Below are 26,538 nucleotides of genomic sequence, written 5' to 3' on the forward strand. Positions count from 1 at the left end.
GCAGGCAGAGGGGACGATGGAGGGAGGGAGAGGAGCAGGACCAGGACGGGGAGGCCCAGGGGGGTTTCTGAGGCTGTTTGCCAAGCAGGAGACCCCAACCCGGGTGTATGATTTCAGCTTCACACGTGGGCACCCCTAGGCTAGGACTGACACTTCTGCTCTGACCTGGCCCAGGTGGAGCCTGTCCAGGGGAAAGGCAATTGGACCAATGGATGCTTCCCCACCTTGGGGTCACTGGCTCCCTGGGGGCTGCAGCTCAGGGAGCCTCAGAGGAAAAATCACAGAGGGGAGGACACCTCCATGCCACTCTCCCCAGGCTTGTCACTTTTCTTGGATCTAGCTGCAGAGCAAAGGGACCCTGTGAGCAGAGAGCTCTAGAAACCAGGTGAGAGTGATGTGGGAACAGCCAGCGCCACCACTGGTGGGGCACCAACTCTGGACCAGGCCCTAGTGCGCCCTTTCCCTGCCTCTGTCCCCAGCAGCTCTGCAAAGGGGAGCATTCATGTCTTCATTCGAGGGCAATCAGTCCAGCTGCCCCATGTTACAGGTGAGGAAACAGAGCCTCCGAGAGGGAAGGAACTTGTCCAAGGTCACAGCCAGCACCAGGGCGTTAGGAGTTAAGCCTAAGTCTGACCTCAAAGCCCATGTTTTCCCTACTGCCTTCCTCTCCCTGGAATGCCCTCCCCTATTCCTCTTGTGGCTGGTTCCTCTTCATATCCTCCCAGAGAGGCCTGCCCTAGCCCCACCCACACCCTTATTCTGTCTCAGCCCCTTGCTCGTTCCTTTATAGCACACATCACCGCTGGTAATTATGTTCATTTTTGCTGGGAGTTCCCTGGCAGTCCAGTGGTTAGGACTCAGCGCTTTCACTGACTGCCAGGGCCTGGGGTTCAATCCCTGGTTGGGGAACTAAGATCCCACAAGCCAGCCGAGGACACAGTAGGTGCCCGACTGCTCTGTGGGCAGTAGGTGCCGTGTTCCCCAGCACACTGGACAGCAGCAAATGTCCCCACTGCCCTGGACCTTGCCCCTGTCTCCCACCCCTTCCCTGCCACCCAGGGTCTCAGCTGCCACGACCCTAATAGAAGATTGAGCCCCCTTGCTCAGGGAGTTGGCAGAAAGCTGCCCGAGCCTGGCAGGACAGGAGGACGGGAGCAGGGCCTCTGAGCTGGCAGACAAAGGGCGTGTGTTCTCATCCAGTGCACTTCCTGGGTTTCCATTGCAGGAAGCCGGGCACCTGCTAAGGTGACACCGACACCAGGGCTGGTGCGGGTGTCCTTTGTCCGGGACGCTCCTCTCCACCCTGGAGCAGCGGCAGAGGTGGGACAAGCGACCAGGGGTGTCGGACAGCCGGTAAGTGGTGGCAGCTGGGCCTCACATACCCCTTGGACCTTCTGCCTTCCCAAGCCAGTCTTAGCCCAGAGCAGGTGTGGGAGGCCTGGCTCCTAGGTGGAATCGCTGGGACCTTAGACGAGGCTCCAGACCAACCCTTCGGTGCCTCCTTGTCCCACCTGGAGACGCGGTAGGAGGCTCAGGGGTGTATCGTGGAGGAGAGGGAGGGCAGCTCCGTTTTTATTTGTTTTAACTAAGCTTCTGGGTCACAAAGCACTTCAAAAGGGGGTTCTATGGCTGAAAGTGTCTGAAAACCCCTGGCTCGCACTTCCTCCTTAGGGTCCTTCCTGTGGCTGGCGTCCAGTGACTCCCTCCTTCCTCCTGGGGGAAGGCATCGGGGTCTTGCTCTGAGCAGTGCTGCAAAGGGAAGTGACCTTACCAAGCTGGAGAATGAGCCTGAGCAGGGCCTCAGGCAGCCTTGAGTGTGAGTCCCCCTCTGCCAAAAAGCGAGGGAGTCACCTCTCTTCCCATCTTGAAGGGCGGCAGCTGCACCAGCCCCTGGGCAACATGTGTGCCCGGGGGCACCCGCTGGTCTGGGTTTGAATCCAGCTCTGCCACTTGCCTCTTGTGTGACCTTGAGCCTCTGTGGGCCTCAGTTTCTTGTCTGTGAAGCAGGGATAATCAGCCCTTTCCCATAGGGCTCTCCCGGGGATTAAATGGAAAGGTCTGTAGGCCGAGCATCAGATAGAAAGCCCCTATAAACGGCAGCTACTGTGATTACTGTTGTTCTTGTAGAGTGGCTGAGAGGATCGAATGAAAAAAGGGATGACAAGGGGGACAGGAGCGGTGACAAAACGTAGGTGAGGGATTTAAGGAGGCGGGATGAGAAGGAAGAGCGCGGGACTTGGTGTCCAGGTCCCCCCCAACCCCCATGAGTGTGGGCCCCACAAGAGCAGCCCCGGAGCCCTCCCCGCCAGCACGACTCCAGCTTGGGGCCCGCAGAGGGGAGCCGGACCCTGCCTGGCCGCCCCACAGATGGCGCCGGGTCCCGCGCTCCTCTGGCCTCAGCCACTGTGGCTTTAATCAAAAGAACAATCTGTTTGCCTCTGAATCAGACCCAGATTCCTTTTCCCAGCAATGTTCCCTGGGCCTCCAGGGACTCAGGCGGCCCATCCAGGCTCCATCTCCTGCCCCAGAGCCCAGCCTCGGCTTCTCCCTCCCCATTCCACGTTTGGGGGATGGGGGTGCAGGAGGCGGGAGGGGGTCAGGTACAGGGCCCAGGGTGGCAAACCGGGTGACCTGATTGCCAGCTGGGCCCTGTCGACCAGGCCTCCTGGAGGAGCCTGTCCCCCCAAGACTCTAGGACCCACCTGCAGAGGGCTTAAGGGCCCAGACAGGTCATTACCCCCATTTCAGAGGCGAAGAAACTGAGGCCCAGGAAGGTGGAGTGACTGCCTAGGGTCACATGATTCAATCCAGATCCACCTGATTCTTAAGACCTTGGGAGATCCCAGGCCAAACTGGTGGAACCACCAACCCAGGTGACTGGGGGAGGGGGAGGGGAAGGACCACTCTGGGTTCACAAAGGACGAGGAGGGTGGGCAGCGGAGGAGGCCTCCCACCCTCCAGGCCTGGGTCGAGGGGAAGGGAGGAGTGGTCGAGGGAACAAAGGGAGCGGGGAGGGGGCGGCGCGGGGCGCGGCCGGGCAGGTGGGGGGGCAGGTAGGGGCCGCTTCCGCCCGGCGGGAATCCCGGGCCCCCTCCCCCAAGCTTCACCTTTTATGGTAAGACGGCCGGGGCGGCGGGGCGGAGGGAGCCGAGGGGGCGGGGAGGGCGGAGGGGCGGGAGGCGCCGCGCCGCTCCCGGTTCTGCTCGATCGGGTGACCGACCGGAGCCGCCGGGGGCGCGGGCGGCCCAGGTAAGCGGGGCGGGGGTGGGGTGGGGGTCCTGTCCTTCCGTCCCCGCCCCGGCGACAGACAGGTGACAGCACGGGCAGCCCTCGGCCGGCGCCCACTCTGCTCCCCAGCCGGGACCCCAGCCCCCCAGCCGGGACCCCAGTCCCGTCGCTCCCGGAGGGGACCCGCGGGACGAGGGGCCGCGGGCTCTGTCCTTCTGTCTCAGTCCCTCGGTCTCTGTCCTCCGAGTGGAGGGAGGGCAGTTCTTGGGGGGAAGGCTGAGGTCCCTGCCCGGGAGCGGCACGCGGAGAGCAGGGACGGGCAGGGCGGAAGCTCCCGCACAAAGAGGACAGCGTCCCGCACATGGATCGAATTAAAGTCCTCGGCAGCGCCCCACAGTGACCCGGCCGGCCGGCCCGCCGGGCTGCTTGCTAGAGGGCGCTGGGTTTCCGGAGCTCCGGGGTGCTCCTGGCCCCTTTACCCAGCCAGGGTCAGGCGAGGGGAAAGAGAGGCCGCAGTGCTGCCCCTCTCTGGGCCTCAGATCCTCTCGGGGGCTGGGAAGGGGTGGGACTGGGCGATCCCCAAGGTGTGTGCCTGGGGCATCCTGGCCTGGGTCCTCCTGCAGCCCGGATCTGAGGACCCCGGGAAGAGGATGGGCAGCACCCAGATCCCTGCTCTTCATAATGATGGAAGCTAAGTCCTGGTCCTTGCAGGCCCCCCAGGGGCTCCTCCTCCCCCTCTGGGGCTGAATAACCAGTTAGCTTTCTCTTGGCACCTACCAAGTATCAAGATTTTGAGTACCCCTCTCCTTTTATCCTCTCAGCCACCCTTCCAGAAAGACCTCATTCTTCTCACTCTATGAAAAAACTGAGGCCCAGAGAGGTTCAGTGACCTGCTCAGGGTCGCCCAGCAGGAAGGAGGGGGCCCAGGGTGAACTCAGCCCTTTGTGCCTCCTCTGCTTCCCTGGGGTGGGGGAAAGGAAGAGGGACCTCCTGTGCCAGGCTGCAAGGTCCCCTGCAGGGGGCGTGGGGCTCAGTCTCACTCCCACCTCCAGCAAAGTTTAGCTCAAGCCTAGGCTACAGCTTAAAGGTAGTTCCAGAGGGTTCTGGAGGGGGTTAGAAGGAGCGTTACAGGGGACAGTGTGGCAGCAGGGGTGAGGTGGGGTAGACTACCCCACCCCTGGAGGCCCTCCGGCTCAGCCAGCCCGGGCCCTGCCCTGGGCCGCAGTCGAAAAGCCCGGCTGGGTGGGTGGCTGGATCTCAGCCTCCTTCCTTCCTCTTGACAGGAAATGACTTTCCTTCCCTTTGTTTCCACTTTCTCCGCTTACCCAGCTGGATCTCAGATTCGCCCTCTGGGGGAGGAAGGGTGGCTGCCGAGGGTCCCCTGGGCTGGGCTGGCGGGGAGGCTGCCCCACAGGGAGCTCTCTCACCCACAGCCCACACTAGGGTGACCTGGGGGGCAGTGGGACCAGGGGGAAGCCGAGGCTCCCTTTCGTTCCCCGGGGCTGACTGACTGGGCTTTGAAAATCCCTAGCCCGGCCTCTTCCCCTGGGGCCTGAAGTCCCTGCCGGAACCGCAGGGGAGGGATGGGGGTGGGGGAGTGCTGCCCAGCTGTGAACATCTGGTCTCAGTGCTGGGACGTTCGCCTTAGACATTTTCTGAGAAACCAGCAGATCTGATTTCCCGGTGGGGGTGGGCCGGGATGGAGTGGGGTTCAGGGCAGGAGGGGAGGGAGGCAGAGGAGGCATCCTCAGCTGTCTCTGGGGATGAGCCCAGGATATGCTGACCATCAGATAACTGGTCTGGACTGGGCCACCCTGGGGTAAGAACAGGCCTGGGAATTTTGCCCCACCCCTCCCCCCACCCCTACGCATCCAGGGAAGAAAAAGTGTGTCCTCTCAGGCTCAAGGATACCCCCTGGACTTCCAGGTTGGATGGTGCCCTGTTAGAATTCCAAGTCTGCAGCCTCTTGCTTGGGGCCTCACCTGGCCTCATCTATAAAGTGGGGACATAACGCAGGCTGTGTTGAGAATTAGGTGACTTCTGAGGCTGGGAAGGCACTCTTCATAGTGCCTGGCACAGGGCGAGCACTTTATCAGTGAGTGCCCTTGCTGTTTCTTGCATTTAAAGGTTAAATGCACTCTGAAAGTTGTTTGCAAAAACAGATTCTTAAACTTGTAACGAAGTATGAAATTGAAGTTGAGGACAGCCAACAGAAGCAGATGTACTTTCAAACATCACTTACAAAACAAACAAAAGAGAAGTACTTTAAAAGAACTTTTAAAGCTTTATTCATATATTGGTTTCTTATTCAGGTTTCTTATCAGAACGACCTGCACGTTTTAACCAAACACAAACGAATTTAAAAGGACTTTAGGAGCGTATGTTGTTGTTTTTGTTATTATTATTCTCCATCAGTCTCCAAGAGAGCCCACGGTGGCCAGTGGAGGGAAGCCTTTGAGTGGCCACTTGGGCTCCAAGTCCACGTTAGGGTCCCTTGGGGCCTCACCCCCAACCCACCCAGCCCCACCTCTCCAGGTTCACTCTTTGGGTCCCTCTTTACTCTCCTCCCCATGAATCTATGGGCCGGGCTCTGGGGCCATGTCGGCGTGGCCCATATAGAAAGTAAGATAGAAAAAGGGCACAGTCCTGAGCTGAGTGTGGTCGACTCACCCCAGCCCATGACCCCACCTCATCCCTAGCTCTGGAGCCTACTCTCTGCAGGAACCACCTGAGAGAAGGAAAATGGGCTCTCCCCGGTGGGGATGCCGCCCTGCTCCCAGATCCATGCTTTGATGTCTGCTGTGAGCCGGACTTGGGTCACACAGATATCACAGACACAACTGAAGGTAGATGAGGTCACTTGTCAGTTGGGGGGGGGCAGACATGGTGATGGTGAGTCAGCTGTCATTGCCCTGTGGAATAGACAATCGCCCTGGAGTCGGGAATCAGGGGAGGCTTCATGGAGGAGGTGATGTTTGCTCTAGGCTTCTAAGGAAAAACTGAAATTCACCCTGCAGCAGGGAGGAGAGGAAAAACAGGTGGTGGAAACATGCCAGAGCAAGTAAGGGAGAAAGATGGTCCAGGAACCGTGCGTGGTCCAGGGTGGTCAAAAATAGGTTGAGGCCAGGGAAATTTAGACTTTATCTTGAAGGTAGTAGGGAGCCGTGGAAGGCTTTTGACTAGAGGAGAAACAGATTTATGCTCCAGAAAGATCACTCCAGAGACAGGGTAGGAGGCAGGTTTGGAGATCATTGAGGCACCCTCACCCCTGTGCCTGAACCAGGGCTGTGATCTTGGAGATGAGACTGAGTGAGACATTCTGGCCATACATTCAAGACTTGATTGGATGTGGACTCTGATGGCGGAGAAAATGATGCTGGTTTGTGAGCTGGGCCGGGAGAGGGCGGAAGAGCCAAGTGGCCAAGAGCATGGGCTCTGTGTTCAGATCTCAGGTCTGCTGCTGCATGACCCTGAACAAGTGACTTCCACCTCTTCACCTGGGTTTCCTCATCTGTAAGATGGGCACGTGATTGTGCGGTAATAGTGCCTCTCCCCGCAGCGGTGGGAGGATCTGTGAGTTAATGAACAGAAAGTGTTTAGGGCCCTGCTGGCACAGAATAGGGCTTGGTAAATGGTAGCCGATTGTTCTTCTGTCCCCTTTGCCTCCTGGAATCCAGCCCTGATGTTCTGACGAGAGTCACACTGTTTCCCGCCCACCGTGGAGCTGGCCTGAACGTTGGGGACATCACCTTTCCCAGGAAAATCCAGATCCCAGGTGAGGGAGTTCACTTGGGGTGTGGCCCTGGGCTGGGACGGGCAGTCAGCTGCCCTGGGAGTGGGGAGCTGCAGGAGTGGCCCCTCCCTCACGCTCTCGTAGAGGAGGGAAATTAATCATTTGTGAGGTGAGCAGGGCAGGGCTGCCCTCTGCTCCTCCAGGTGTGTAGGTCTGGGGGAGGGGTATTCAGGACTGCCGGGTCCCACCCTGTGGCCAAGCCACCTGGTGGGCACCTGCCCTTCCCTGTGGGACATCCGCAGCCCCTTCCGTGGCTGGGTGGGGCGCTGGCACTGTGGAGTGGCTGCTCCTGTCTTGTTGGGAGGGGAGAGGCTCCCTGCCCTGGGGGTGTCTGCGTGCCCAGGTGCAGCACCTCTGCCCCGCCCCTGCCTTGCCCTGAACCCTGCCCAAGCCTGTGCCTCACTCTGTCCCCAGCCCCACCAGAAGCTGAAGCAATGGCCTCAAAGCCTGAGAAGAGGGTCGCCTCATCTGTCTTTATCACCCTGGCACCTCCACGTCGAGATGAGGCTGTGGTTGAGGAGGTGAGGCGGGCAGCTTGTGAGGCCCGGCCTGGCTGCCCCCGGGAGTCTCCTGCTCCCACGAAGGCACCCGGGGCCGGCTCTGCGGGGAGGCTCCGTTCTTGGACACCCCCCGGCAGGGCTGCAGCCCCAGTGCCAGCTGTTCCACATCAGCTCTCCAGTGGAGGTAAGAGGGCGAGGGCGGTGGGTGGGAGACCCGGTGAGAGGCATCACCAAGGTGGGGAGGAAATGGCAGGCTCTGAGGTCATTCGTTGAGCACCTACTGTGTCCCAGGCAGCCTCTGGAACCTTCCTGCCTGGGTTCGAATCCTGGCTTCTCCGCTTCTTGACTGTGTGACATTGGCAGGCCACTTAACCTCTCTGTTCCTCAGCTTCCTAATCTGTAAAATAGAGATAATGATAGTACCCACCTCAAAGGGCCCTTGTGAGGATTAGATGAGCTAATACATATGTAAAGTGTTGAGCCCAGCGCCTGCCATGTAGAAAGTGCTAAATACCCACTGTTATTATTCTGGGCCAGGCACTGGGAATGTGAAAAGAGAGAAGGTTTTCAGCCTGCATGAAACTTACCTCCTGGTGGGGGAAACAGAGATAATAAAAACATAAAATATAACATCAGGAAGACACAAACACTCTACTAGAATAGAACACAGTGAAGAGCTGGGGAGGTACAGCTTTTTATGGGGTGCTCAGGATGGCTTCTCAAAGAAGGTAAGCTCAGTTAAGACCTAAATGACAGAGTGGAGCTAGAAGGGAAATGGGAACAGTAAGTGCAAAGGCCCTGAGGCAGGAATGGATTTGACAAGTTGAAGGACCTGAAAGATAGTTTTGTTTTCTCTTGCGCTCTGCCATTCACTTGCTGTGTGGTCTTAGGCAAGCTGATTCCTCACTCTGGGCCTCAGTTTCTTCCTCTAGAAGATGGAAATTTGGTCACGTATGTGATGTGAAATCTCAACTGTTGGGTAGAAGCAAGGAAGGATGACAGCCTAGGGGCCCGAGGTGGCTCCTCGTCTGATAGGGCACCAGCTCGAACAAGGAGGCACTGAGACGCTTAGTGCGAGAGGCCAGCCCGGGAAGGCAGGTGAACGCCCCGAAGTCCTCAGAGCGAGGCTAAGGCATCCTTGTGCATCCATCACCATGGAAACCACCTAGAGGCCAATGGGAAGCGCCAATTATGGGAAGCCACAAACAGATGGGAGGAGGGACCACACGTGGATACACGTGAGAGTCCATGAATATTCGTGTAACATGCTTCTTCATTATGACGCAGCCTCCTAAACTGATCTTTCCTTCCTAACCACACGTGCCAAGAACAACCTCCTCCTGCTGCTTCTCTGTACAGGAGAAGCAGGACCATGATGACCAAAATTCACACATCAGGACATTGATCCAATGGGGGAAAAAAAAATTATGGCCCTTCTGGGTAGGAGAGGGAGCCGAGGAAATACAGTTTAGTTGCCCAAATGCCAAACTTGCCTGGACCTTTTCATGGGGTATTGGAATTACAGGCAGAAGATCCAGGGAGCAGGTTTTGTGGTAGCAAAACCAGACCAGACCTTCCTCGGGTGGGATGGCCTTACAGTGGCTGGCCAGGCATGTTGCTGGCCAATTTGGCAAACACAGAGCACGGGGAATCTTGGGGTTCAGGCCCGCTGGGGTGAGATAAGTTCTAGGTGAGCAGCGGTCATGAGTCTGGCCTGACTGCAGAACACAGAGGTGAGCCCTGGGGGTCTGCCTTCTGCTCAAAGCCAGCTCTGCAGCAGGCTGTCATCGGACACCTCACCTATGCTTGTCCCCTTAGGAATCCACCAGCATTTCTTGAGCCCTTTCATCCTGGCAGAAATCCCCCCCATCTCTCTCTTGAATTCCTGCCCACCCTTCACAGCTGAATGTCGAGAACCTCAGGCAGGTCCTGGGAGAGGCCTCAGCTCTCCTGCTGTCTCTTCCTGACCTGGTTCCCGACTCAGTCAGCTCACGTAGGGCAGAGTCTCACACTTTAGCAGCGTCAGCATCCCCTGGGGGCTTGTTCTAACACAGCCAGCTGGGCCCTACCCTGGGCCTTCCTGATTCAGCAGGTCTGCGGTGGAGCCCGAGAATTTGCATTCCTTACATGTTTCCAGGTAAGGCTGATGCTCTGGTCTGGGGACCACACTTTGAGAACGACTGTTCCAGTCCAAAGGCGTTAATAGGTTAGACTTTCGGAAGAGAAGAGTCGTTCTCAAAGTGTGGCCTTTGAACCCGAAGTGTCGGTATCACCCAGGAAATGTAAATTCAAAACGCAATTCCAAAAAGGTCAATTCCCAGAGCTTACCCCAAACCTGCTGAAGCAGAAGCGCTGGGGTGGGCCCAGCCACCTGCGTTTGGACAAGCCCCCAGGCGATTCTGAGGCAGACTCACGGGTCTAGAGCAAGCTTCGCATCTGTATAGCCCTTGGGCAGAGGGGTTCTTACCTTGGTCAAATGGGTGGGAAACCTGAACCCAGAGAGGTGCCCCAGCGAACATGCAGGGAATGGGACCAGAGCCCAGGTCTTTAGGCGGCAGGGCCTTGAACATTCTCTGTCTGCTCTCCCAGGGTGTCTAGGGCAGTCTGACCTCGCTGGAGCCTGGCCTACCTTGGGCCCCCATGACAGGAGGTGGGCAGAGTGCCTCCATGCCCTCTATCCCGGGGCGCTATTAATAGCACTCCCCTTGAGTGTGGCAGTGGGCACAGCCCTGCACTGCGGCTTCTCTCCCAAGTTGCCCAGTTGCCACTCCCCAGGGAGCTGGACAGCCCCTTGTCAGGGCAGCCTGCAGAGGTGGGATTACACTATAGTGAGTGTTCCTGGATGGAGGAGATCCTCCACCCGCCTCCTCCCTCCCTGCCGGGGGCACCCACTGGCTGGCAGATAGGGTGGAGGCCACCTCCTCACCCGCCATCGCCCCACGCCATGCCACTCCTGTCCTCTGTGTGTACGTGTGTGTTTGCTGTTGGGTTGTTATTGTTTAATGAAACTTTTAAACATACACAGAAGTAGGGAAAACGGTACAAGGAACCCTGTATACCCCACATCCAGTTTCAACAGTTACCAAGATTTGGCTACCTTTGTTTCATCTGTTCCTTTTCTTTTCCTTCGTGAAGTATTTCAAAGGAAATGCCAGTAATCAAGTCACTTCAGCCCCACATTCTTCAGGGTGCATCTCTAAGTATGGCCTTTCTCTTACATAACCCCAAGGCCAAACAATGCGTAACAAAGTCAACAGGAATGCCTTAGATTATCTAATAGTCTATCCATAATTAATTATCCCTAAACTGTCAAAAAGTGCCTTTTAACTGTTGGATTGTAGAGGAATGGATTGTGTCTTGTATTTCTTTTGAGCTATATCATTCAGTGGAATATTTAGCTTTTCCTTGTCCGCAAAATGAGGAGAATTAAATGAGATGATTAATCCTTTGAATCAGAATCCAAGTAAGGTCCATAGCAGTGCTGGCCGATAAAAACATCATGCAAGTCACAAATGCGAGCCTCCTATGTAATTAAGAATCTTCTAGCATCCACTCTGAAAAAAGTGAAAAGAAATACATGATATTACTTTTAATGGTATATATTATGCAACCCAATATATAAAATGTATTATCATTTCAGCACGTAATCATTATCAAATTTTTTTTTTTTTTTTTTTTTGCGGTACGCGGACCTCTCACTGTTGTGGCCTCTCCCGTTGCGGAGCACAGGTTCCGGACGCGCAGGCTCAGTGGCCATGGCTCACGGGCCCAGCCGCTCCGCGGCATGTGGGATCTTCCCGGACCGGGGCACGAACCCGTGTCCCCTGCATCGGCAGGCAGACTCTCAACCACTGCGCCACCAGGGAAGCCCCTCACGTTGTTTTTTAGTACTAAGTTTTCCAGCACATCTCAATAGCCACATGTGGCTGGTGGCTGCTGTACTGGACAGCACAGATATATACATTATATATGGTCATTTTTCTTAGGTCTCTTAATTCTAGGGACATCTCCTCTCTTGGTCTCTCCCATGCCATTAACTTCTTGCAGAAACAGGGTCCGTTTCTGTAGAATGTCCCACACCCTGATTTGTCCCTTTGCCTCCCTGTGGTCTCATCCAACTTGCCCCTCTGTTTTCCAAATTTATTATAAATGGAGTTAACTCTAGAAACCTGATTGGTTTGAGTTGGGTTTTTTTTTATGTTTTGGGTTTTTTTGTTTTTTTTTTTTTTTGCGGTACGCAGGCCTCTCACTGCTGTGGCCTCTCCCGTTGCGGAGCACAGGCTCCGGACGCGCAGGTTCAGTGGCCATGGCTCACGGGCCCAGCTGCTCCGCGGCATGTGGGATCTTCCCGGACCGGGGCATGAACCCGTGTCCCCTGCATCGGCAGGCGGACTCTCAACCACTGCGCCACCAGGGAAGCCCTGTTTTTCTTTTAGTAAGGACATTTCATCAATGGTGCCCATCCCTTCCTATACATAACACGAGTCAGAAGACTCCTGATGTCCGCTGAGGTTAATCGGTGGCTTCAGGTGACGACAGCTGGACCTTTCCTTTGGAAAGTTCGCCACCAACTGTCCGCTTGATACTTTCAACACCTAATAGTCTGACTCTATCATTTAACTAGGTGGTGGTTCCCACCCTTGAGTGGCATCAGCATCACCTGGAGGGCTTTTTAAACACCCCATGACTGGGAGCCAGCCCAGAGTTTCTGATTGTGCAGCTGCATGGCAGGCCGAGAAGTTGTGTTTCTAACAGAGTCCCAGGTGGTGCCATGCTGCTGGTCCAGGAGCCACACCTTGGGAGCCACAGTCTTGGGGGTTAGTTTTGCTTGCATCCGCACAGGGCCCACGCAGCGGGGATTGCAGGCGCCCTGGCACCCGGGTGGGGGAGGCTCTGCTAGGAAGGGCTGTGGCGGCTACCGTTTTCTGAGCCTGTGCCACGTGCCAGCCACCGTGCCAAGCCCTCACCTGCATCATTTCATCTAATCCTCGTTAACAACCCTAAGCCACTGAGACCCATGTTCCAACTGAGCAGACTGAGGCTCAGAGAGATTGTTTCATGCCGAAGGACACACAGCAAGTTAGTGACAGAGTCAGAGATGGAACCCAGGTCCAGGTGACCCTGGACCTGAGCCTTTAGCCACCATGCTGCACGGCCTCCTGGGCAAGTGTCACCTCCTCTGTGCACCTGCAGAGACTCTGGCCACCCCACCCTCCCCTTCTGGTTGCAGGATGTTCGCTTCCTCCTCCTCCCCTGGATGGCGAGGACACACTCCCCGACCTGGACCTCCTCCCACCTCCGCCGCCGCCCCCCCCTCCAGTGTACCTGCCTCCCGACGAGGAGCCCCCTGCCCCGATGGGGGTGTCACTCATTTCAGACTTAGAGCAGCTGCCCCCACCCCCGCCGCAGGTACTGCCAACCCTTGGTCCCTGACGGAACCCCGTGGGTTGGGGAGGGAAGGTCGGGGCCTTTCGGGGTTCTAGGCCTAGAGGTTGTTTGGTCCCTCCTCCTACTTGAGGGCAGTCCCTCTTCAAAACTCTTTCAGGCTGGTAAAAATTAGACGTGGTTTTCAAGGTCCTTGGAGAAGGGGTGCCACACCCTTCCCCCCGCTAAGTGCCCCCTTCATCTCTGAGGACAGCATTCCGCTGTGTCTAACCTAAATCCCTTATGCTGCATCGAAAACCCATATTTAATCCTCTGCCCTTAACAGAGGCGTTGTAGAAATGGGAGAGGTTCCAGGCCAAGGGAAACCCTGATTCCAGGAGATTCCTTAGAAGCAGAGGGAAGTAGCTTTGAAGAAAGCTACTTCCCTGGATGAAGGAACCCAGGGCAAGGAGCTGGGAGATCTGGCCTCAGTTTCTGCCTCTGTACAAAGGGGCTAATTGCGCCTGGTGCCACCACACAGGGAGCAGAGCTGAGAGGTCTGTGTGCGGTCCCCACTGGGTGACTCTTCTCCCCTTCTATCCCCGCAGCCCCTCGTGGAGGGGCCTCCCCTGCAGCCTCGGCCCAGTCATCTCAGACCCACAGAAGAGGAGCTGCCGCCTCCCCCAGAGGAGCCTGTTGGCTTCCCCGAGAGAGAGGCCTCCACAGGTATGGGCACAGGGACGGAAGGACTGTGTGTGACCCCCAGGGGCCCTCGTGCGGCCAGCATGAGCTTCCAGGGGGAACCAGGAGAGCAGGGACCACCGTGTCTGTCCCAGCTCACAGTATGGTGATGGGCCTTATAGTTGTGCATCAATTTTATTTTTATTGCATTAACCTTTTTTCCTTTATAACTAAAGTCCATTTAAATATTGATCAGCAAAATTTGCCATGATAGCAAAAATGCCCTAAGTTTTTTCACTATGTAATTTTTTGAATACATAACACCCTTACATAGTACAAAATAAAAAGCACAAAAGGGCACACTGTGAAAAGTCTTTCCCCGTCCGCATCCCTGTATCATCTAGTTTCCTTCCAGATGGACAACCTGTTAATACCTTGTGCATAACCTTTCAGAGATATCTTACGCGTATGCAAGCAGATACAGATATATCCTTCCCCCATTTCCCCACAAGTAGTAGCAAGCTCTGTGCTGTTTTGCACTTTGCTGTCATTCCTTTGTAGTCGTAGAGCTCACTCCACATCAGAACATAAGGAGGCTCCCTGTTCTTTTCCACAGCTGTGTAGTATTCCTTAGCAGGACCCGACCACATGGATTTAACTAGTTGCCTGTGGACAGGTGCTCAGGTGGTAATGCTGAGTGAATCGCCTTGCACCTCATCATTTTGCTTGTGTGCAAGTTTGTGAGATAAATTCCTAGAAGAGGAAGCACTGTGATAGTTTGCCACGTTGTCTTTCTTGGTCATCCAGATCTACATTCCCACCAACCGTGTGGGAGTGCCCGTCTGCCCACAGACTCTCCAGCACCGTGTGTTACTTATTTAATAAATGGCTATTAAGTGCCTACCAGGTACCAAGGCCTTCTCTAGTCCAGGGTTGTAAAATAATTCTCCTCTGGTTTCTTCCAGTATTCTTATGGTTTCCCTTTTCACATTTAGATCTTTGATATGTTTGGTATTATCTGGGTGTAAGGCGTCACAACAGAGATCCCTCTTTTGACTTTTTTGCAGATGGCAACCCAGTTGTCCTATCGCTATGTGTTTCTTTTTTTCTTCTTCTTTCTAGTTGTGGCGCGCAGGCTCCAGGGCACACGGGGCTCTGTAATTGTGGCACGTGGGTTCCAGAGTGCATGCGCTCTGTAGTTTGCGGCACGCGGGCTCTCTTGTTGAGGCGCGCGAGCTCAGTAGTTGTGGCCGTGGGCTTAGTTCCCCCGCGGCATGTGGGATCTTAGTTCCCTGACCAGGGATTGAACTCACCGCGTCCCCTGCATTGGAAGGCGGATTCTTTACCACTGACCACCAGGGACGTCCCACACTATGTGTCTTGATTTTAGCTTTTTAAAGACCCTTTGCCTTTTTTTTTTTTTTTTTTTTTTTTTTGGCCACGCTGCTTGTGGGATCCTAGTTCCCCAACCAGGGAACCAGGGATTGAACTCGGGCCCTTGGCAGTGAAAGCATGGAGTCCTAACCACTGGCCTGCAAGGGAATTCCCCACCTTCCTTCTTTTTCATTTTTTTTTTTAAAGTAAGGTTTTATTTATTTATTAATTATTATTAATGAGCTCAAGCTCATTGCTGTGAGTGGGCTTCTCATTGCGGTGGCTTCTCTTGTTGCGGAGCTCGGGCTCTAGGTGCATGGGCTTCAGTAGTTGTGGCACGCAGGCTCAGTAGTTGTGGCGCACGGGCTTAGCTGTTCTGCGGCATGTGGGATCCTCCTGGACCAGGGCTCAAACCTGTGTCCCCTGCATTGGCAGGCGGAGTCTTAACCACTGTGCCACCAGGGAAGGTCCCCCACCTTCCTTCTTTTATTTATTTATTTATTTATTCATTTATTTATTTTTGGCTGCGTTGGGTCTTCGTTGCTGCGCGCGGGCTTTCTCCAGTTGTGGCCAGCGGGGCTACTCTTTGTTGCGGTGCGCGGGCCTCTCATTGAGGTGGCTTTTCTTGTTGCGGAGCACGGGCTCTACGCGCACGGGCTTCAGTAGTTGTGGCTCGCGGGCTCTAGAGCGCAGGCTCAGTAGTTGTGGCGCACGGGCTTAGTTGCTCCGCGGCATGTGGGATCTTCCCGGACCAGGGCTGGAACCCGTGTATCCTGCACTGGCAGGCAGATTCTTAACCACTATGCTGCCACGGAAGTCCCCCCACCTTCCTTCTTAATGCCCATCATGACCCTGCCCATGAGCTGAGGCTGCATTTATAACACCCGGGGGTTTCAGACAGAGACCTGGCACTCCGGGCTGGTTCTGGGTGGCGACTGGGTACAGTTCTCCCAGGCTGGGCGGGTCATGGCCTGTATATCCTCTACCCCAGACGTCTGTGCCTTCTGCCACAAGACCGTGTCCCCTCAAGAGCTGGCTGTGGAGGCCATGAATAGGCAGTACCACGCCCAGTGCTTCACGTGCCGTATCTGCCGCCGCCAGCTGGCCGGACAGAGCTTCTACCAGAAGGATGGGCGGCCCCTCTGTGAACCCTGCTACCAGGTAAGCCCCAGGGCAGTTCCCCAGGTGCCTGGCACTGAGCTGGACACCTGGAAGATGTGGTATCATCTCTTTCTCCACAACAATCTGGGGAGATAGGCACTAGTGACCCATTTTACAGATGAGGAACTTGAGGCTCAGGGAGAAGGAACTCAGCCAAGGTGTGTTTGTTCCCCGTGGCTGCCGTAACGAATGACCACGACCTCGGTGCCTTCAAACGGTACACATTTATCCTCTTATGGTTCTGGAGGTCCGAAGTCCAAAATCAGTTTCACTGAGTCAAAACCAAAGAGTTTTGCTCCCTCCAGAGGCTCTAGGGGAGAGTCAATTTCCTCGCCTTTTCCAGCTTCTAAAGCCATATTTTTTGGTTCCTTCGTCCATCTTCCAACTCAGCAGTGTGGCATCTTGCATCAGTATCTCTTTTCCTTCTGTGTCAAATCTCCCTCTGCCTCCCTCTTGTAAAGATACTTGCGATGACATTTGCGGCCCACCTAGATAACCCAGGATAATCTCCCCATCCCAAGATCCTTAACTCAGTCACATCTGCAAAGTCTCTTTTGCCATGCAAGATGGTCACAGACTCCAGGGCTTAGGATCCAGATATCTTTGGGGGCATCATCCAGCCTTTTACACTGTCACCCCAGGGCTGTCTGGTTCTGAACCCTGCCTGTGGTTATTTATTTATTTATTTTTGTCCATGCCACGCGGCTTGCGGTATCTTAGTTCCCCAACCAGGGACTGAACCTAGGCCCTCGGCAGTGAAAGCACTGCGTCCAAACCACTGGACCACCAGGGAAGTCCCATCCTGCCCGTGGTCTTGCTGCTCCCTCACCTAGAGCCACAAGGTTCCAGTGCACGGTGTGACGGGGCATCTCTGGGTACCAAAGGCAGTCTGAGAGAGCTAGTCTGGATGCCAAGGTGTTGGAATTGCTAACTCTCCTGTGGCATGTGGTGGCGTTTTTCCAGGTAGTGTACAGAACTCCCACATATGCATCACCTGGGGGTACAGTGGCTCGCACCTTGTCCTTATAGATTGGTAGCACCTGGCAATCTGCATTTTTCACAAGTCTCTCAGGTGATTCTGATGCACATTGAAGTCTGAAAACTACTGATTTAAGGTGCTAGAATATTTGGAGTCGGGACTATTTAGAAAACTCAAAACGATCTGATCCCAGGCAGTAAGGTGCTGTGGAAGGAGAAAGGAGCCAGGCCACCCCACCCTGACCCTCTGACCCCATCAACATGGCAGTGGGGGGTGTCCTTACGCTCTTCCCCAGCTTGGAGCCAGGCAGGGGTGAGACACTGAGGCGAAGAAGGGGTGAGGGTGGGCTTACAGCTGGGAGCAGCCAGGAGGGGCTTCAGCAGTGTGCTGGTGAGACAAGGGCTGCCCCCAGGATGGTGGGGGGCGGGAAGCAGGGAGAAATGCTGCCCCCACCAAACGTATCTGTCCAGAGGAAATCAGGTTAAGATGAACAGGAAGGGGAAGAGACATGTAGGGGAAAAGGTGGATGGGTTAGCAAGAGGCCCCGTGTTCTGCCTCAGTGATACCTACACCTTTCTTTCTCCTTCTCTCTCTTTCTCTCCCTCTCTCTCTCTCTGTCTCTCTCTCTCTCATCCCTCCTCATTCCAGAAAGGATTTGAGGCAGCTTATAAGAATGCACATATACCTGTAGTCAATAATAATGTTGTACGACTTCCCTGGTAGTCCACTGGTTAAAACTCCGTGCTTCCACTGCAGCGGGCATGGGTTCAGTCCCTAGTCGGGGAAGTTCCGCATGCTGCACGGTGCGGCCAAAAAATAATAATAATGTTGTACACATAAAACTTTGTTGTTGGGCTTCCCAGGTGGCGCAGTGGTTGAGAGTCCGCCTGCCGATGCAGGGGACACGGGTTCGTCCCCCAGTCCGGGAAGATCCCACATGCCACGGAGCGGCTGGGCCCATGAACCATAGCCGCTGAGCCTGTGCGTCCGGAGCCTGTGCTCCGCAACGGGAGAGGCCACAACAGTGAGAGGCCCGCGTGCCGCAAAAAAAACAAAAAAACAAAACAAAAAAAAACTTCGTTGTTAAGAGGATAGATCTCATATTAGGTATTCTTACCACAGTAACATAAAAAAAAAATTTTAGAGGATACATATAATACCATGAGATATAAAATAAATAGATAAAACAGAGGAAAATCAAGGTAGACAGTACCCCAAAAATATGTGAATGAAAGACCCCTGTACTCATCCTAAAAGTGGAGCATGGAATTGGACTGTGAGCTTCCAAGTGGCCAAATGGAAAAGGGTAATAAGTTTCGAGGTTTATCGTCCATAAAATAAAAAGCACAGCAATTCCTCTGGGAATGCCTTTTACTGACTCTGAAGTTTTAGAGAAATTTCTCCTATGGGCCCTTATGGACCCTGGCCTCAAGCATTTCCTAGTAACAAAAAAAAAATGCAGTCATAGCTTCATGGCAGGATTCCTGACTGTACACCAGGGATATAGTGCCAAACTCGATCCCCTCTAAGCAATGTGAAGGTTTGGGGGTAGTAGTTCCAGGCCAATTGCATGAATGTGAGCACCTCTCCCGTATCTCTGCCTTCCGGGCCCCTGTGGGTAGCCAGTCTGATGCCCCTTGTGGCTTGGAGTGGGCACACCCACGGGATGGCTCTGAGGCAGTGGCCCTCTGTCCCAGGACACCCTGGAGAAGTGTGGCAGGTGTGGCGAGGTGGTCCGGGAGCACATCATCAGGGCCTTGGACCAGGCCTTCCACCCCACCTGCTTCACGTGTGTGACCTGCGCCCGGTGCATCGGGGATGAGAGCTTTGCCCTGGACAGTCAGAATGAGGTGTACTGCCTGGACGATTTCTACAGGTACAAGAGGGGTCCGTGCACTGCATGGGGCACGGAGGACAGGGTGGGGCTCAGGCGGGATGGAGGAGTCGAGCCTGAGTGCTGGGGGCTGGGTCAGAGCTGGCCTGCAGAATCCAGGACTGCCTGTTCCACATACCCTGTGTTTGACTTAGCACCTGCTTGCAGCTGACACTTTTTGAGCAATTCCCCTTGGGTTTAAGCCATTTAATCTCGAAACTGTCTTACAGGCAGGCACTAGTAAAGGTTCTGTTTTAGCAAATGTGGAAACTGAGGCATGCGGTACATAAGTACCTAAAGTCTCCCCGATCGTAAGTATGGAAGCTGCGATTCAACCCCCACTGACCTGATATCCAGGCCTTGCTCTCAAACCCCAGACCGCAGTGCCTCCCCTCAGAGCTGGAGCCATATGGAGTGGTAGCAACACACATCTGCAGGGCCCCATCCCTGCCCTCGAGTTGCTTGCTGCCCAAGGGGAGAGACAGGTGTGCCTAGTAAAAAACGAAAGAAGAAAAAGCAGTGACCTATAATACAAGACAAATGCAGTGGGTGCCCCCCTGCTTTCTTAAATTCTAATGTTCCCATCACTTACTTGCCTTGAGCTAATTATACCCTGGGAAGCAGGGTCTAATCACACAGGTCTCTCCATCCGCTCCTGCCAGGAAGAAATAGGCATGTGTGGTCGTAGCTCCAGGTGTAGTTAGATAGCAACGGGTCTGAAATAGCTCTGGGAGGCGAACCAGAGCTGGCCCGCGTTCTGACAGCTAATTTCTGTGGTTGTCGACGTGAACGCCTCCTGAGCATAAGTTTCTTTCCCTCTAGGAAATTCGCCCCTGTGTGCAGCATCTGTGAGAATCCCATCATCCCCCGAGATGGGAAGGATGCCTTCAAAATCGAGTGCATGGGAAGAAACTTCCACGAGAATTGCTACAGGTGTGAGGTGAGTGGAGCAGCGCTGATTTAAAGATGCAATTGGTCCTGTTCGATCACCGGACAAACCCTGTTGAAAGCCTGCTGTGTGCCAGGCCCTCGGCCAGGACAAGTCCAGGTTGGGGCTCTGCTCTCAGATGGCTCACCATCCAATAGCAGAGACAAATGAAAATGAAAATAATTACAAGTATGCTCTATTAATCAGAACTCTTTGAGTTAATGATAGAAACCAAACTCAACCTGCTTTCCGCAAGAAAGGGGATCTTAACGGGAAGGCTCTTGATGGTGATATCACTGATGACATCAAATGGTATCATAAGGCTCTCTCTCCATCTCTCGGTTCTGCCTTTCTTGTGTGTTTGCTTCATTTTCTCTTCCTGGGGGCTGGCATCCTCTGTGGGGCAGGGGGTACAGTGCGTGGCCATGGTTGGCTCAGGTTTATATCCTTCCAACTTAGAAACCCCATCCAGGGATCCCGTTCAGTCTCAAGAAGGCCTCTGATTCACCCAACATGGGTCACATGCCCATTCTAGACCAATCGGTGACCAGGGGCTATGATTGATAACCTCTGGGGCCAGGCAGGTAGGACTGTATGAAACAGATTGGGATTGATACAACCACTGGAAAGAAGAAAGGGATGCTGGGCAGACCCACACCACAGATGTCCTTTTCAGGTGCTAAGAAAGAGCATGTATAAATCAGCGTTGGGACAAAGAAGGCAGTGATCAAGTGATCAAGGCTGGTGCAATCAAAGGCACTCTTAGAGGAGGCAGTACTTAACCTGGGTTTTGCAGGTTGAGTAGGAGTTTGCCATGTATTCAGAGCGGGGAAATGAAGTCCAAAAGGAGGCATGGGCCTGTGAAATCCTACTGTGGCACAAACAGCCTGAAGAACTGGAGGAAGTAGAAGTTTTGAGGTGTGTCTGGAGTGTAGAGTGCTGGATGGTGTGGTAACAGTGTGGCCAGAGAAAAGGAAAGGGCCCCCTGTGCCAAACGAATGAGTCTGGACTTCAGGCTGCAGGGAGTGGGGAGGCTGAGGTGGGGAGGCTGGTTAGAAGCTGGTGCAGCAAGAAATGCCTGGGGAGTCGCACAGGCCCCACACTCAGAAGGGTCCCGTGCTTGCTTTGAAGCTCTGCTGTCATTTTCTTTTAATCCTTCTTTTTTTTTTTTTTTTTTTTTTTTTTGCGGTATGCGGGCCTCTCACTATTGTGGCCTCTCCATTGCGGAGCACAGGCTCCGGACGCGCAGGCTCAGTGGCCATGGCTCACGGGCCCAGCCGCTCCACGGCATGTGGGATCCTCCTGGACTGGGGCACGAACCCGCGTCCCCTGCATCGGCAGGTGGACTCTCAACCACTGCGCCACCAGGGAAGCCCTAATTCTTCATTTTTGAATAAGGGATTCTGCATTTTCATTTCTCCCTGAACCCTGCAAATTATATAGTCAGTCCTGCTGGGGAGGCTGTAAGAGCCCTCCCCTACCTCTTCCTGTCACCTCCATGTCACTGATGTTTCTGTCTTCTCTGGTGATGGTGACAAAGGTGTCACCTAAGTGGGGACTCCAGAGCAAGTCTCTCTTTTTTTCTTTCTTTCTTTCTATTTTCTAATTGAAGTATAGTTGATTTACAATGCTGTGTTAGTTTCTGGTGTACAGCAAAGTGATTCAGTTATACATATATATATTCTTTTTCATATTCTTTTCCATTATGGTGTATTACAGGCTACTGAATATAGTTCCCTGTGCTATACAATAGGACCTTATTGTTTACCTATCCTGTCTGTAATAGTTTGTAACAGAGTAAATCTCTTAATCAGCCAGTGAGTGATTCCAAACATTTATTTACTCACATTTAAACAGATATGTAGGGAGCTCTCTGGTAGTCTAGTAGTTAGGATTTGACGCTTTCACTGCCATGGCCTGGGTTCAATCCCTGGTCATGGAACTGAGATCCCACAAGCCTCGTGATGCAGCCAAAATTAAAATAATAATAATTAATAATAAAAACAGATATGTAGAACTAAGAAGCATTTTCGCTGAGGGTGACCAGGGAGTTTAGTCCAGAAGTTGACACATTGCTTCATGATTATGTTGATTTGTTCTGGTTCAAAGTCCGGCTGATAACGCATCTTGAAAGAACAATGGTGAAATTCAAGTGCTGTTATCGCTATAGCCCACATTAGATCCAGTGGTGATTGCATTTCCCCGGGCCTGGCTGGTGAGCAAATAAGCCCTCCCTGCTCCTCCTTGGTCAGCTAGGCTGAGGCTACTGGGAACATTACCCAGCCTCTGCCATGAGTCAGAGTTTGGACTCCACCAGCTGCATTTCAGGCTGTGAGGCTCCAACCACAGTGGCCTAAGCAGATGTGGGTGCTGTTTCTCTAGGAAGGGAAATGGGTTTCAAGATGCCATCCACGCTCCCTCCACCATGCCTGCCTGCCTTTTTTTTTTTTTTTTTTTTTGGCTGCACTGCCCTGCATTATGGGATCTTAGTTCCCTGACCAGGGATCGAACCCGTGTCCTCTGCAGTGGAAGCTCAGAGGTTTAATCACTGGACCGCCAGGGAATTCCCCATTCCTGCCTACTTTGTGGTCCATGTTATTTCTTACTATTGCTGGAAGGGGAACAATACCTTCATACTTGGCTAGTATCGTATTTATTTATTTATTTATGGCTGTGTTGGGTCTTCGTTGCTGCGCACGGGCTTTCTCTAGTTGCGGCGAGCAGGGTCTACTCTTCGTTGTGGTGCGCGGGCTTCTCATTGCGGTGTCTTCTCCTGTTGCGGAGCACGGGCTCTAGGTGTGCGGGCTTCAGCAGTTGTGGCACGCGGGCCTAGCCGCTCCACAGCATGTGGGATCTTCCCGGACCAGGGCTCGAACCCATGTCCGCTGCATCGGCAGGCGGACTCTCAACCACCGCGCCACCAGGGAAGCCCTCGGCTAGTATTTTTTAATATATAAAATGCTTTCATGCACGTCTCACCTTATTTAATCCTAATGATGATCTTTCGATATGGGAGTTCCCGTCTCCGTTTAAGATGAGGAAACTGAGGGTGAGAAAAGTGGTTCTGCCCCGTGTTCTTCTGGGCAGGGTTTGGGCAGCTTTCTGCCACCTGACAGCTCCTTCGCAAACTGCGACTCGGTCATGGTTGATTCTCATTTAGAAGAGGTCACGTGTGCCCCTGTGGGACTTTAGGCTTGGCACTTGGTGCTCTCAGAATGCTGCACAACTGGCTGTTAGGGATAGCACAGGTCCTGGCACTAAATAACCCAGAGTCCCCTTGAGACACTCGAGGTGCAGTTCCAGGGAAGAGACACACAAGGGTGTCCTCCCCAGCTGGCCGAGCTGGGTCAGGGTGGCACCCGTGACCCCAAAGTTGTCCCTATGGAGACCAACCCCTCTGTTCGGATCAGTGAAGCTTCCAGGGGACGCCAGCCGTGCCCTGAGCCGGGTCTCTGGACACTCATCGTTCCTGTTATTTCCCGTGTGTGCCCGAGGGAGGCCCAGAGCAGGTGTGGGCTCGTGGCAGAACGGTGAATTTGGCAGTTTGGGCCCAAGTCCCCATCCTCCAAATTCTAAAATCTTTTGGTGATTTAGAAAATTGGAAATATTAAGGTTGGTGCTAGTGTTGTAGCTGTTCAGGCAGTGGAACAACAAAAAGAACCCTGAACTCTGAGCCTGGAGACCCCATCCTCTCCCAGCTCTGGAACCAGCTATGCGACCTGAGGCAGGCCGCACCCCTCCCCGGACCTCAGGGGGAGGGTGTTAAGGCCCTTCTAGCCCTTGCCACGATCCCTCAGGAGGCTTCTCCACCAAAGGGCCCCCTCTTCTCCCAGTGTCCTCGGTTCTCCCCTCAGCTGATTGAGTTAATTTCCTCAGTGGATGCTGGCGAGTCCCACCTGCGCAGACTCTGTGCCGCTGTGCTCGGGCCTGGGGTCCACCCACGTGTGCCTTGTTCCCGCAGGACTGCAGGATCCTCCTGTCTGTGGAGCCCACGGACCAAGGCTGCTACCCTCTGAACAACCGTCTCTTCTGCAAGCCGTGCCACGTGAAGCGGAGCGCTGCGGGCTGCTGCTGAGGGCACCGTGGTCGCACACCAGCCCCACTCGGGGTCCCTCCCCAACTCGTTTCCCTTCCTGCCGTGCTCTTGCACACTTTCCTTCTGAGCCACACAGGGACCAGCCTGCCGGCCTGCCCCTCGTGTCCGGGACCCAGGCCTCCTCCCAGCTGAGAGCGCCCTTTAGACTCTCAGCTGTTCCTTTTCTGCTCTGGGCACCGGGAGGCTTCCGTACCGTGAGGGTCATGCCTGGGGGTCCCATCTCCACGACTCTGGCCCCCCTTGAGCACTGGCCTTGGCCTCCATTTCCAGGGGTGAGTTGGGGTGAGTCTCTAGATAGCACCCTGTGTCCCTAGCAGTGACACGTTAGCTCTGGGGGTGCTGAGACCAGCTCCGCCTTGCAGGACTGAGCTGTTTCAGGAAAACTGCAAAGTCCCTTAAAAAGCACTATTTTTAAAATTTGAAGTTTAAGTGATGAGAAACATTCTTCGGATTTTTGGGAGGGGAGGTGGGAATCTTAAAAGAAAATGCCTTCCATTGTTCATAAATGTACAAGATTGTGACCTACTGGTGGCATGGCCATGGACTTCCCACACTGGGGACATGTCATGCTGACATGGGGCCGAGGCATGAACCTGAACCTCAGAGGCAGGAGTGAAGGATGACATGCTGACACCCAAGGAAGTCGGCAACCCCTGCACCCTGGCTTCCGGCGCCTCCTTCTGTGTGCGACAGTGATTCAACAGACATGGATTGAGTGCCTGTTGTATGCTGGGGAGCAGAGTACAGGGGCTCTGAGTGTTCGTCCTGCAGCAGCCTCGACTACGGCCATGCACACGCGCACACACACACACACACACACTCCTCCAGGACAGCAACAGGGGTGTCCCCCAACCCCTACGCGGGCCCTCCAGCCCAGGCTGCCCTGTGACCACTGCCTTCTCAAGGCCACACCTAGAAGATTCTTCTTCTCTTTTAAGGAAAATCATTTTTGTTGCTTTGTCCCTTCTAAGACATTTTGTAGAACATGAACACATTAAACAAGATGTGCTTTCCTCCCTGGGGCTGTCTCGATGTACCATGTGCTCCTAGGAGGATGCCGTGGGCTCCAGGTACCGGGAGAGATTCTCTGTAGGGCCCCTTAAGGGCTTCAGACCGGAGCACAGCTTCTTGCCCGAAGCTTAGAGCAGTGAGTCGCACACTCCAGGTCTTCCCATACCTCCACAATTTCTATCATACAAGGACCTCCTATTCTATTATCTCCTTAATATTTTCTTTAACTCAACATCCTTTTTTTTTTTTCCCTCACTTACCGGTTTAGTCTTAGGTTAACTAAGCAATATACCCATGCAGTCACATGTCGATGTCTAGCTATACATGAAAATAAATGCATAACGATTCGAAGTTTGTCTGTGTTCCAACTAAGGCCTCACCTAGGTAAATGCTGGCCTTTGATAGTAGCACCAGAAAAATGTCTGGGCATATCTGCTCAGTGTGGCATGAGTGTCCAGCAAGTGCCTGTATCCCCTGCCCCCAAACTGGGGCTCTTCTCAGCAGGTCAAGAAGCTCCTGTCCCTTCTCATCCCCAGCAATGAAGACTTACCCAGGCCAGCTCGCAGGTGCACTGTTCCTGGACACACCCACCAGCAATGACGTGGCTGCTGGGTGACCAGGGTGGTCCCTGCAGGAGGCCCTCTAAGGCCACCAAGTCCTTTAGCAGAGTCAACACCACCCTCAGGATGTGCTCTCTGCACGTGGGCCACGCTGCCCGTGAGGTTGCTCGCCCGCTGCAGCTCGGACACCACCCGCTGGGCCTGGTGAGCACAGCTCCGGAGAGAAGGATACGGGGCCAGAAAGGGCGCTGGACCTGGAGGCAGGTGACCCCGGTCTCAGACCTGGCTCTGCTGCTCTACAGCCTGGACAAGTTATTAATCATCTGAGCCTTGCTTTTCTCATCTCTAAAATGGAAGCAATACTGGTATCTATCATAGAAGATTGCTGGGATAGAAGTGTTGGGCTGGTGAGGTTTCTGAGAAGCTCTTGAGTCCCTTGTACCGTCTGGTGCTGGCTGGCAGTTCTTAGCCATCACTCCTGTCAGCGTTCCTCCACGGTCCTTTTGAAGCCCATCAACCAGAGACCACTGGGGACATGCCCGTGGTTCGCAAAGTTGGGTTTATCGTGCTGGCTGCAGGGGGCGGGATGCATCTCGGCGAGAGTTGGGGGGCCCCTAGAACCTGGGTAGGTATTGAGGGGTTTGGGGAGGATTTGAGGAAGCGGGGCTTTGCTCCAGATGTGTGCTGTCGGGAAGCAGGGGCGTTCTGGGCTTGAGAAGCTTGATTCTCTTCTATCTAGGATGTGGCACTGGCTGTGCTTGGTAGGGGAGCAGCAGCTGCTCACAGGATGAGGGATATTGGCCATTTGTGTATCTAGCCCAGAGGGGCTGGGCTCCAGGACACACCTACAGTGCTCTGTGAGGTTGGAGCTCACCAAGGCCCAGAGATGAGGGCCAGGCTAGCAGCTCCCAGCTGTTGGGACACTTTTCTCTCTCAGTCGCCAAGTTTGGTTTGGTGTGGTTTTTCTTGTCATTAAATTGTCATCTTGTG

At 54.2% G+C, this 26,538-nt stretch overlaps 1 protein-coding gene across 1 annotated transcript; it reads left to right on the top strand.

Moving 5' to 3' along the window:
- Positions 1–3,186: 3,186 nt before the first annotated feature.
- Positions 3,187–26,538, top strand: FBLIM1 (filamin binding LIM protein 1). Its single transcript, XM_060014989.1, has 9 exons — positions 3,187–3,249; positions 6,906–7,003; positions 7,436–7,705; positions 12,752–12,930; positions 13,494–13,611; positions 15,932–16,101; positions 18,778–18,956; positions 19,776–19,893; positions 23,843–26,538. The coding sequence occupies exons 3-9, from the start codon at positions 7,456–7,458 to the stop codon at positions 23,954–23,956; spliced, it is 1,128 nt and encodes a 375-aa protein (XP_059870972.1). The 5' UTR covers positions 3,187–3,249; positions 6,906–7,003; positions 7,436–7,455; the 3' UTR covers positions 23,957–26,538.

Source organism: Delphinus delphis, chromosome 1 (genome assembly GCF_949987515.2).
Source record: "Delphinus delphis chromosome 1, mDelDel1.2, whole genome shotgun sequence".
NCBI classification, from domain to species: Eukaryota; Metazoa; Chordata; class Mammalia; order Artiodactyla; family Delphinidae; genus Delphinus; species Delphinus delphis.

What these genes read in the sequence shown, in the direction of transcription:
- FBLIM1 (XM_060014989.1), top strand. Translation starts at nt 7,456, where the DNA reads ATGGCCTCAAAGCCTGAGAAGAGGGTCGCCTCATCTGTCTTTATCACC. An exon ending in CGAGAGAGAGGCCTCCACAG is followed by an intron (nt 13,612 to 15,931) that starts GTATGGGCACAG and finishes CCTCTACCCCAG; the next exon opens with ACGTCTGTGCCTTCTGCCAC. An exon ending in AGAATTGCTACAGGTGTGAG is followed by an intron (nt 19,894 to 23,842) that starts GTGAGTGGAGCA and finishes TTGTTCCCGCAG; the next exon opens with GACTGCAGGATCCTCCTGTC.